Source organism: Camelus dromedarius, chromosome 18 (genome assembly GCF_036321535.1).
Source record: "Camelus dromedarius isolate mCamDro1 chromosome 18, mCamDro1.pat, whole genome shotgun sequence".
In the NCBI taxonomy this organism is placed as follows: Eukaryota; Metazoa; Chordata; class Mammalia; order Artiodactyla; family Camelidae; genus Camelus; species Camelus dromedarius.
The window spans coordinates 24,321,146-24,332,865 of NC_087453.1; the positions used below are offsets into that span (position 1 = coordinate 24,321,146).

The 11,720-nt window shown below is 42.3% G+C and overlaps 2 protein-coding genes and 1 non-coding gene across 7 annotated transcripts in view; 1 reads left to right on the forward strand and 2 right to left on the reverse strand.

The window, feature by feature from the left end:
• The window catches only part of UBOX5 (U-box domain containing 5), a 31,960-nt gene extending 20,544 nt beyond the window's left edge, over positions 1–11,416 (reverse strand). For 3 of the 4 annotated variants that reach the window (XM_064475837.1, XM_031434114.2, XM_031434111.2), the window contains exons 1-2: positions 11,322–11,353; positions 9,092–9,198 (exon numbers count right to left, since the gene is read on the reverse strand). The gene's annotated coding sequence lies outside the window, so the exon portion shown is untranslated. Of the gene's footprint in view, positions 1–9,091; positions 9,199–11,321 lie in introns of all 4 variants that reach the window. The other variant, XM_031434112.2, reaches the window with a different exon arrangement.
• FASTKD5 (FAST kinase domains 5) lies at positions 1,439–11,396 on the reverse strand. 2 transcript variants are annotated; one of them, XM_031434101.2, is made up of 2 exons: positions 11,322–11,396; positions 1,439–4,176 (listed from the first exon to the last, which is right to left on the reverse strand). In XM_031434101.2, exon 2 carries the CDS (start codon positions 4,137–4,139, stop codon positions 1,698–1,700), a length of 2,442 nt encoding a protein of 813 aa, XP_031289961.2. In that variant the 5' UTR covers positions 4,140–4,176; positions 11,322–11,396; the 3' UTR covers positions 1,439–1,697. The 2 variants fall into 2 exon arrangements, with proteins under 2 accessions (XP_031289961.2, XP_031289959.2); XM_031434099.2 differs by lacking the exon at positions 11,322–11,396 and adding an exon at positions 9,092–9,201.
• Positions 5,172–5,278, forward strand: LOC116147518 (U6 spliceosomal RNA). Its single transcript, XR_004131081.1, has one exon. It is a non-coding gene; the product is annotated as a U6 spliceosomal RNA (small nuclear RNA).
• Positions 11,417–11,720: the final 304 nt, after the last annotated feature.

Here is an 11,720-nt window from a genome sequence, read left to right on the forward strand (position 1 = left end):
CTCCCTACCTGCAATGACCTCCTTTCCACCTGTCCCAGGAAACTTCACACTTACGGTTCTGCCACCTGACCTCATGCCCACTTGAGACCCCAGCCTGGAGCTTTCTCCCTAGAAGCCCGTATCAGCATGACCAGGGCAGATTCGTCTTGTCTCTTTTCCCCCTTCCAAACACCTTCAGAATTTAAACTTTCCATTCCCCTAGTTTTGGCCCTCACTGTCTCTCACATAAGCTCTTGCACACATCTGTGAAATATTCTCTCTGAATTATCTCATACAAGCCTATACCTCAATCTAGTTCTATCCTTTTTATTTAAAATTTCTAAAACATGAATCTGTCCAATTACTCCCTGACTTAGAACACTTTAGAAGCACTCTAGCTTCTGTAAACTGGGGCTCTTTGGCAAGGCCGTAAGGCTTCCGTGACCCAGATACTCTCTCTGTCTCTGGCCCCACACCCTCTGCCTTCCTTCCACTCTTAACTCTCTCCAGCAATGCCTAACCACTCTGAATTTCCAGACCACACTCACTAAACATTATCTATGTCCTAGGACCCATTCTGGACACTGGAGATAAATTCTAGACAAAGTTATTTCAAAGGGCTATCTTCCAACAGGGAAACCAGTAAGTAAAGAATAATTTCTGATACTGCTGAGGAAAGTGAGGAAAATGAAGCTAAAGCTGACAGAGCACAATCAAAGGCCAATTGGATACTGTTTTACTTAGCATAGATGGGGAAGTGAGTTTAATGATGGGAGGGACTGGTTTTAAAACAAATTCTCATTTGACCCCATGGCCCCAAGACCTCATAGACCCCAAGTGTTTGAAAAAGTTACCTGTATTAACTTACTTACATATATTCAGTCTTCTTATGCTTGTGGCTCTAATACAACCAAAGCTGAAGCCCACTAGACTTCCTATTATGGGAAGTAATACACCTCCTTCTCATCTGAGCTACTAGCCATGAAAACCATTCTGCCTGATCATCAAATTTGGGAACCACTGGCCCAAAAGGTATTCATATAATTCTACTCTTCTAGGTCCACTTTAGGAAGAAAATATTCTTGGGGCTTTGGTCAGGGGGAGGGGCGAGGGTAAGTTATGAAAGAGAAGTAGAAATGCAGAAGAGGAGGCTAAGAGGAATATATTACGCTAATTCTCAAATGGCTCTTTAAAAAAGGAAGAACCAGCAACTAAGGATAACCAATCAAATCTAAGAGACAATGAGAAGGACTTAATTTCAAAGAGTATGAAAAAAACATGCAGGGGGGGGAAAACTGAAATATAAGTGAAGTTGTAAAGATTCTTACCTTAAAACAAAGTATATGAAAACCATTTTTTAAAAATGGACTTTGGACAATTCCTGACTACACTTTTATCCTAAAAATTCAAAATAACCATGAGGTAAGGCCAGTAAAGAGAGAGAAAAATGAGACTGGAATTACTTGATCATAAGACATTTTAAGATGTTTATTATTTATCTGCACAAATTAGCAGCACCTTATACAACTGGACTAGGTTATAATTAATTCACAGTAACATACACTAGCTTCCATCTGCCACAGACAAGAACACAACTAAGTCTCCTCAACAGATGATTTTATTAGCAAACCTACATTCGGGCTTTTATAACTGTTTCGCAGCACCTGGCACAGTGCACATCCACAGCACTTATGAGTAGAACTGGACCTGAAGGCTCTTTAGAGAGCAGAGGTGAACACTTTCTCATGAAGGAACGCCAGCTTTTCAAAGCGAGTCCGTTTCAGTAGTGGTAGCCATTCCCAGTGGGATAACTCGACCACACGGTACCCAAGCTGATTCAGCTGTCGCCTCTTCATATTGTGCAGCCCGAGCAGATTCCTGGAACCATAGCAATACTGGTTCTTGTTTGTCAACTGAATAGCCAGCTTCACTTGTGGGGCCTGCATGCAAGCTGGGGGGCACAGATCAGCCATCTCCATGGCCCCCAATCTGTGTGCCACATTGCAAAGGGGGTCCGCCACAGGTATGGCCAACTTCTCTGATTTCATGGGCTGCCGCCCAGTGTCTGACACAGTTTCCCCCTGGAAATGTCCTCTTGATTTCCCTTTTAGTAGCTGATTCATCAAATCATCTGTAAGGCTGACTCCCACATGCTTAAGCCTTAATTTGGTCTCATCTTCAACGGAAGTAGCTTCTCTGTTAAATGGTAATGGCTTCATATTAACATCAAGCTGAACCTCTAAATCAGAAGATCGAGTATGAGGCAAAATCATATGGTGTTTGATGTACTGGGGCCCACCCAACATGGTCTCAAGTAAAAAGAGAGCCTCTAGGAATTCAGGCTTTGAGTCCATATCCTTCCTTGCTAAATTCCACACCATTTCCAACCCCTCTTGCTGAAGATGAGAGCTAAGACGACTGCCTCTGTAATCTGGACATTCAATGCCAACTGTACCATCAAGAGTATATAGCTCCTTAGTGACTTCAAACTTACTTTTTTCCTGAGCCAACTTAACAAACTCTGGACTCAAAGCAAAATCTATGAGGTCTGCTGGAAAGTACTCAGAAAATGCCAGGCCCAGCAGGCATGTGAGCAGGTGTTCTGGGTATCGATTGAACTCAGGCATCTTTCTGTGAATCTCATTTATCAGGCTAGAATAAAACTCTTCTGTATTGGGTGGCTTATAATTCAGAGTTCCAAATGACCACAGAATCTTGGCAACATCTTTACTTCGACAGTATGCTACCCTAGGAGGCAAAGACGCAGCCACAGCATTCATTATGCCTTCATCCAGGATGTGTAAGGCCGAGCAGGCAAGAGTCAGGTGCATGACACCCTGAACTCCCAGGGAAGGAATTCGCTGAGGAGCAATCTGTCCAAATTGCTTCATGAAATTTACGTGATCCACATGAGTGAAACGGAACATTTTAAGAATATTCACTAAGGCATAACTACTCAGATCATGCATGTCAGCACAAGCCAAGTCTCCAATTTTCCGCATGACAAATTCAGAAAGACCACTACTTGATTTAAAAAATCCCAAACAAATTGTACCAAACTCCTCTACATTGATCAAATCTATATACTTGAGGATCAATGATTCTAGTTTTTGCATTAGGTCCTGGGGTACCTGACGACTTTCACCTATAATGTAAATTAAGTGAATCAGCTGGGACAAGGATAGATCTTTCCAGTGCAAGTTCAGATAACTGAAAAAGATTTTTAAAAAACGAGGTACTCTGCGGCCCAAGCACCGCCAGAGATCAGCCACCAAGAGAAGTTGATCCAGACTCATCTCCCACACCTTATGGCAAAATTTGGTTTCAAACACATCTAGCATTGAATGGGAATGAGGGATTCGTAAACTGACAAAGGCTTTCAAAATACTGATCAGATCTGGGGCATCAAAGAGCTGTATGTTTTTCACACTCAGCTGGCAGAGCAGAGCAAAGCTGGCACTGGACAGCAAAACAGGATGCTGCTCTGCAGGCAAAGAACTCAGCTTACAGAAATAATCAACAATAGTTTGAGGCTGAAGATTATCTTGATAAACTGTAACTTTGTGCAAAATTAGTTCACCTTCTGAAACAGACAGGGGCTGGCAAGTCTCAGATCTATTATAGCTGTGAAGCTGGTATTCTGGTCTTAGCTGTAGAAAAACTCGGGGGTCTTCAAAGGAATCAAAAGCTTCCACATCCTCTTCATTAACTCTCATGGCCCTGGGTGATCCTGGCTTCAATGTGCTGACCTTAGAGGCAGAAGCCCTGCTGAATTCCAAACCCAGGAAGGTACTGCTAGTCGTCAGGATCCTCCAAGAAGTGGAGGTGTTATAAATGTTAACTTTTTTGGCAGGATGGCAGAGGCTTTTTTCTGGAAGGTCCTGTCTCTTGTGCCATGTGCAGCTTCCCATACTCCAACATGCCACACTTCGGGTCGCACTGCAGGCAAAAGGACTGCAAAATGCTTGATATCCTAAAGGTTTTAATAGCTTGAGATTGGCTGCCATTCTGGTGTCAGTATTGATCATTTTAGCAGTTAGAACACAGTCCTCACAGGTTTGATCAAGCAATTTCTTGTTTATATGGTGCTTGATTAGAGCTGGACAGGAAGGCATTCCACAGAAACTCCCTGGAAATCTTCGGCATATCACAAGAGCCATGGATCACAAATGACTGGGCCAGAATTGGTGCCAGATACTGAAAAAAGGGTAGACGAAGAATAAGTGGCTTCCACCTATTACAATACCAAAATTTACACATTAAGAATGGATTAAAACTACACTGCTGTCCACTTAAGTAAGTTCAATGCCAGTGAATGTGCAAACCACAAGATAGCATACATCAAGGATAAACCCCATCTGCCTTGCATAAAGGCACAGAAAACCTCAAACCTGGGGTACTACTGGGCAGTTCTTTGGACTGGCCCTCAGTCTGAATTTCCTCTGTCCTCTGGAGACTTCCTTTATGGTTAGAAAAGAGACAGTTGCTCCACTAACATCTAACAGGAAGGAGGAAAGCAGGTTTCCAAAAAGAAAGCTGCAAACAAAAGTGAGCAACCTATTCCATCTCTTTGAAATCAACACATAAAGAGCACACTTGGAGAATAAGAAAGTTGGTAAAAGCTCCGTGCTAACAGCAAGAGTAAAAAGTGGGATTTGGTGTAAAGTTTAATTAATTATACCCACAATAGCCCTCCCTATTCCTAAAATACAAAACTTGTGATTACAGAGTTTTGTTGTTCTAATGCTGCTCCTGTACCTTTCAGAAGATGCCTTTTCTCCTCTCCAGGCCTCTAAGAGTCCGAATCACTACTGCAGAGTAGTCATGCACTTGGGAAGTTAACTCAAAAACTCACTCATTTGGGTAGCGGAGGGCAGAAGGCCTAGGACCTGTTCACTGTTAATTCACTGGTGGGAATCAAAGAGCACCTCAAAAACTAAGCTCAGGGAGTACCAATTCATGCGACTGCCCTGCTGGCAAACCAGGGTACAGCAGCATAGCTTTCCACTGGAGGAGGCGGATTAGCAATGCGTCCAGTCAATAAGGTGTTGACTATCCTGCCTGTGAGCAGCACAAGTCCCATTTTTGTCCCACAGCAGAAACCATGAGAGGCTATGGAAATGACTCTGCTGTACTCCTGCTTTCTCCAAATGTTTACTGTCTTTCCTTCTCCTTGAGAATTGCCAAAGCCTGTGCTCGCTTTGGCAGCACATATACTAAAATTGGAACAATACAGAGAAGATTAGCATGGCCTCTGTGCAAGAATGACATGCAAATGTGTGAAATGTTGCATGTTTTTTAATAAAAACTGTCCAAACAAACAAACAAACAAAGAAATGGCAAAGCCTGACACGCAAAACCCAGGGAGCCCTAAGCTTCCAAGACATGGACTAGACAGGGCTCCTGCTGCAGAAAAGTCCATGAGGGCTCTGAGGGTACCAGGATGACTTTGTGAAATGCCTAACCAACTCCCCTATCAGTCTCTTCCTTCCAGAGCCCACAGCATAAGAACCAGGGGACTATAGGGCAGGCCAGTGGCATTTTTCGGGCAGCCCAGCTACACAGGTTTCTGTGGATGGCAGGAATGTATGTTCTAATTTCTCTGTGAACCAGAGTAGAATTCTTTCATACCAAATCTTTATACATTTGATTGTTTACTGTGGCCTGTGGACCATTCTGCCTACCAAGTTTCAACCTGTGGGTCCAGATGCTATAGATTAGGTGTCTGCAAACTATGGCCCAGAGCCTAAATCTAAGTTTTATCAGAACATAGCAGGCCATTAGTTAAATACTGTCTATGGCTACTTTCTTGCTACAAGAGCAGAACTGAGTAATTTTGGCAGAGAATATATGGCCTTCAAAGCATAAAATATTTACTATCTGGCCCTTTAAAGGATAAGTCTGCTATAGACTATTAGCTTACTTCTATGAATGCAGATGGTCAGCTTTTTAAAAATTAGAAAACATCAGGAAAACAGTACTGTAATTATTTTTTCTTTAATATTTAGATGATAATTAAAGATTTATGCCTGAAAACAGTCATGAGGGATCTCAATTAATACTGCAGCACAGGCATGGTGGGAACCAAGGAGAGAGCAAGTAATGGAACTCTTCAGCTGACAGAACAGGGCTTTTAAGGGTACCAAGCTGGAACCCAGAATTGGAACCTGGAATCTAAATTTAGTCCCCCACAATATACAACTAAAGCAATTGTTTAAAGTCCTTCATCTCATCTCGGGAACTAGATCTGAAAAAATAACTTAAAAAAAAAAAAAGACAAAATACTCTTTTACAATAGCAAAAAATTGAAAATAACCCAATGTCCATCTAGAGGGAGGAGGCTGGTTTACAGAATAAGTGTGTGTCAGGCATCAACACATGGAAAGCACATACAAATATTCAGTGGAACAAACAGAACACAAGTGCCATCACTTAAAATACACTTACATAAAAAGAAAATAACTATACAGCTTCCTTGTTGGGAGACTTCCTGCTAAACCTCTGATAAATTAACTTTTTTCTCCTTTTTATTGGGGTTAAAACTGTTAAACAGAAGAGTGTATGGATTAATTTAACAAAAACTTTTAAAAATAATTTTAAAAGCATACTAAATAATTTAAATTACTTCAATTAATACTACCTAAGAGTACTTAATGAGATTACTGTACATGGTCCAAAAATGAAAAAAAGAACCATTTCCTGGAACATCAAAGTTTGACTGGCATATATCCAGTGTTTTGAATTGATGTGGCTCTTTTTGATTTGCAAAAATACAGTCTAAGTCCCAGGGGGAGGGTATAGCTCAGTGGTAGAGTGTGTGCTTAGCACACACAAAGTCCTGGGTTCAATTCTCAGTACTTCCCTTAAAATAAGTAAATAAATGAATAAACCTAATTACCTCCCCCTCACAAAGAAAAACAAACAAACAAAAAATACACGCTAAGTCTCAAGATGGAAATAACAGGAGCTACAATTGTCTTAGGGCCTCCTCTGTGCCAAGCCTTGAATGAGCTGTTTTATCTGCATCAGTTCCAATCCTTACAACCTTTTTGTAAGGTAGGCTTTATTATCTCCAAATTGTTAACAAGGAAAAAGAGACTTTACAAGATTAAGAAACCCGCTGAAGATTACACAGCCAAAGGACAGAATGGTGTTTGACATCAAAGATTATCTGATTCCAAAACCCACATTTCTAGTGTACTGGAGAGACAAGAAAGAGTCAGATTACAGACAGGGGAATGGAGAGGACCCTGAACAATCTATAGGGTTTCTAGGTGCCAGGAAGGCTGGAGGGTTAAAACAGGTCAGCTCAAAAGCCCCTCATACCTCTGACAGTGTAGAATCCTAGCTATCACTATGGTTAGTACATACTACTTACAAGAAGAATCAAAGGAAGACCTCAAAGACCAACGTTTACCTACATGAAGGAATGAGGTTACAAGATGCCATCATATTTAGGTAAAGAGAACTATCACAATTGAAGGTTAGCAGAAGAGATATGTGATCCAAAATTTAGTTCAACATAGAAGAGAAGTAAAGGGAAATCCCACGATAATGATGAAGGAAGATGCCAGGACTACAGCTGTGAGCAGATGTAAAGAGCAACTAGTTCATGCTGGAAGGGATGGATATTACCTAGCAGAGAAGATTTACATTTCTGATGTATAATCTGAGGATGAACAAGTAATAGAGACAGAAAACCAAGCCAATAACAACAGTAACAAAAATTATTAACTCCAGAGAAAACAAAAAAGTTGTACAAGAGAGAAAATGTCATCATTTTACACTTTCTGTTCAGCTATAAATACTTATATAATCTTATCAATATAAACTTTGAATATCAGCCTATCCAAAAACTATGAGCAAACTATATTGGGAGGATGAAGGGGGGGCAGTGGGGTAGGGGGAGATAGAGTAATGATACAAGAGACCTAGAGCATCAAAGCCCATAACAAAGAAACCAAAAGATTTCATAGACATAGATATACCCTAGAAATCAAGAAACAGCAACACAAACATGCTATTTAAAATACACCAATGACTGCCAAAAGGAACAGACAAATAGCTGAAAAGTGCCTCTGTGTAACAAAAATGGAGGGAGAAAAGAAAGGGAATTAAATTCAGTGTTATAAGATCTGTCAAACTATTTAACTATGTAAACCATGTACGTGTGTAACTTAAAAAAAAATTTACAAAATGCATAGTCTAACAGGAAATTAAGATATTCGTCAAGAAGACAATAAGTGAACAGAGAAAACAACCTAAATAGTCAAGGATAGAAAGGTGGGGAAGAGCTCAGTGGCAGAGCAGGAACTTAGCATGCATGAGGTCCTGGGTTCAATCCCCAGTACCTCCATTGAAAAACTAACTAAATAAATAAATCTAATTATCTTCCCTGGCAAAGAAAAATAAATAAAATATTAAAAATTAATAAATACTCAAGGAAAATGTTGAAAAGTTATTCCTAGTGCAAGTACTTCCTACTGTCTGTAGAACCTCTTCATGGATGCCCAGTAACAGAAGTGATGACAAAATAAAGAATCTTAGAGCCATGCAGAGCCAAACTGCAAACGGCAAACAGTAGCTACTTTTTCACCACGCAACTTTTAGAATAACTGTATAGGCACCAGATCTTACATATATAGGTCTGAAATATAACCACTTCAGAAGCTGGGTCTTGAGTACTGTGCAGAGGAAAGGGAAGAAACACAAGGTAAATACAGAACCAATAAAGCAGAAGACTGGGGAAAAAGGCACTACAAAAGAGGGGATCAGGGTGTTTTGCCCAGATGGAGAAAAACACAGCTGAGAGTTAGTTTTTCCTTACTTAATGACTCCCATAGAATCCATGAGAAAGCTGGAAAGAACACTATGAGATGCCCAACTGACAACTCCTGATGCCCTCTCTAAAGGTTCAAAGACATGTGAACATCATTTTATAAAGCTCCTTTCCTAGTTTAAGGCTCCAAGTACACCCTCCTTCCCATTTCCTCTTTAGGGGTCCTCAAGAACCAAAGTGGAGCCTCAAAGACCACTAAACCATGGCTGTTCTGAAAGGCATTGCCCAAACAACCCTTGAATGATGTGACTTAGCAAAAGCAAGGAATCTTACCTTTCCACCTTCCAGGTACAGGTCTGAACAAGGCAGATCAGCTTCGTTTTAAACTACAGTCCAGAAGTTAGAAGAGGGGAGCCAGGCGGAGGAGGCAGCCATGCTAACTGTAGACCAAGTATATGACACCCTCAGCATATTTAATTTACCAGTTAACAGATCTCATCCCTTAATTCTGATTTGATTCTTTTGCTGGAAAAATTTAACTAGCTTATGTCCTGATAAAATTGCCACAAATGGATTCTTCAAACCCAATTTTTGCTTAGCAAATAATGTGTTGAACAGTCCTGAGAATTAAGAAAACAAAAAACTAACTTTCTCCAGGCCCTGGATGGAGTCTCCTGCTGAGAGTCTACAAACCTTGAAAGCCCCTGGTGAAGGCTTAGAGACTGACAGTAAGAACCTTTAGCCATTAACGTGGATGCTAACTGGGCTAGACTCTCCTCTTCTGTGCTTCTGTTTCCACATAGAAGCACAACCTGCAAGAGAGGTACTTGAAGGTAAAGCACTAGTGCAAAGGTGTTTAGGTCAAGATAAGTATCACACACAGAGCTAAGTCAAACCAAAATCAAGTCTAACAGCCTATCCCATCCACTTCCTTTTACTTTCCACACTTAGGGAGAGAAAAGAGCACATCACAATCATCTGTAAAAGTTTGTTTGTTTGCTTGTTTTTTAGCTTATATAGCTCTCTCTTCTTCTTCTAACTCTGCTATTCCTCTATCAGAACAGCAAGAAGGGCCTGGGTAGATACAGTCTGAGAAGGCCCCACAGATGATTCTGTTAGAGCCACTCCTCTCAGAGGGTTTCCTCTGGGTATAAGAGAATAGACACTCATGTCCTCTCAGCCCACCTAAATGGGACTACTGGAGGGCTGACAAAATCCAGACAGGTAAAGAGAAGTATCTGCACCCACAGTCATGTGAAAAAATTTCCAAATAAACAGTCCATGTACATATCACTGTTAGCACAACCAAACATTTGGTTTTATTTGCTTTCCTAGATTCACAAGGCCACACAGTATAGTATTTCAGACAAGTGAAGGGGGAATCTCAAAATTCTTTGAAATCAAATTTGACTTATTTGCTTGATGAATGACATGGCCTTGTTGGAAACCAGAAAAAAACTAAACCAATGAATGGGGAAGAAAGCCACACTGATAAATTAGACCTACATAACTACCAAAGGCCTCACTTTCTCAGCTGTATCATGCAGCACAAAGTCTTTAGATTTTATCCTGGTCTACCAGGCAGCAGCAAATTCATGCCAGAACTTGCCCAAGACCACTTAGAGCAGAGAGCCCTACAATCTAGTTCTGGAAAGGCGACTGTTCTTACTACCCACAAAGTGTGAGCACAGTGCAAAAAACATAAATTCAGATTCCAGTAACAATAAATGACTACAGCACAAAACATCAGCCATGTCGGTGCTAAAGCCCTTGGCTTCAGCTCCACAGGACAGAGCACTGTCCAAGGGTCTACAGTGAGTGGGCAATGAAGCATCATCTGAGGAGGCCAATGAACGTTAACTGGTATGAAGAGGGCCCAAAGCTCCCTGAGACAGAAGAGCTGTGTCATGATTTGCACGGAAAAAGAAAGAGCAATTATCTTTCTTATCCCTGGAGAGAAAAAAGGGGGAGGGACATCAGTAGGACCTTTAGGCTTGTGCAACCAGACACTGTAAAAAAAAAAAAAATTGGAAAAGGGTACATACATATTGTACTGATATTTACCGAAAACTCAACCTGTCCGAGGTACTAAACAAAACACCGCAGGGCCCTGCTGCTCACAGTGTAGCCTGCGGAGCAGCGGCATCAGCCTCACTGGAAGCTAGTGTGAACGCAGAATCTCAGGCCCCAAGCCAGACGTACAGAATCTCCAGACCCCTAAGTGATTCGCATGCATACTGAAGTGTGATCAGAGGAGCGGCATAATATCTCACTACCTTCTCACCCACAGCACTGTGAGGCAAATAGTTATTATCTTCATCTCACAGACGAAAAAATCAATGTTCAGGTAAGCCGCTTGCCCAAGGTCACAAAACTCCGGGTCGCCGAGGTTCTTCCTAGGGCCGGGCCTGCGAAAGCTGCCCACAGCCCAGGCCCGGAAGCCCGGAGCCCGGCCTCGGCTCGCGCCGGCCCAGGGCAGGCCAAGAGGGCGGGAGGCGCGAGCCAAGGCCCAGGATCGCAGGGAGCGGCTGCCGCGACCCCCTCCCCGGCCGCCGCCACTCACCTGAGCCTGGCGAGCGCGGGCGCCGCAACACCAGACCCCACTCCCGAGAGCTACCGGGACTTCTCCGGCTACACCCCCGGCCTCACAGCCTCACTTCCGGCCAAGTACTCGCTACTTCCGGCTGCTGCGCGAGTGACGGGTGCGGCCGAGGTTCAAAAAATGCTATCAGGGTTTTCCAAGGACATTCTCCACAAGAGGACGTTGCTGAGGAGCTGGGAGGAGTCTAGGACCTGCAGAGGGGAAACACCGCCGTGGATGGACGGCTCTGGAAGTCATTGAATTGCCTAGACACAGGTTCGAACCTCAGACTGCCACTCAGGGTTTTATGGTCTTGCGGAAGAAATTCTCTAAGCCTAATTCCTCATCTGTTCAATGAGGTAATCATGCATTTACAATAGA

What these genes read in the sequence shown, in the direction of transcription:
- FASTKD5 (XM_031434101.2), bottom strand. Translation starts at nt 4,139, where the DNA reads ATGGCTCTTGTGATATGCCGAAGATTTCCAGGGAGTTTCTGTGGAATG.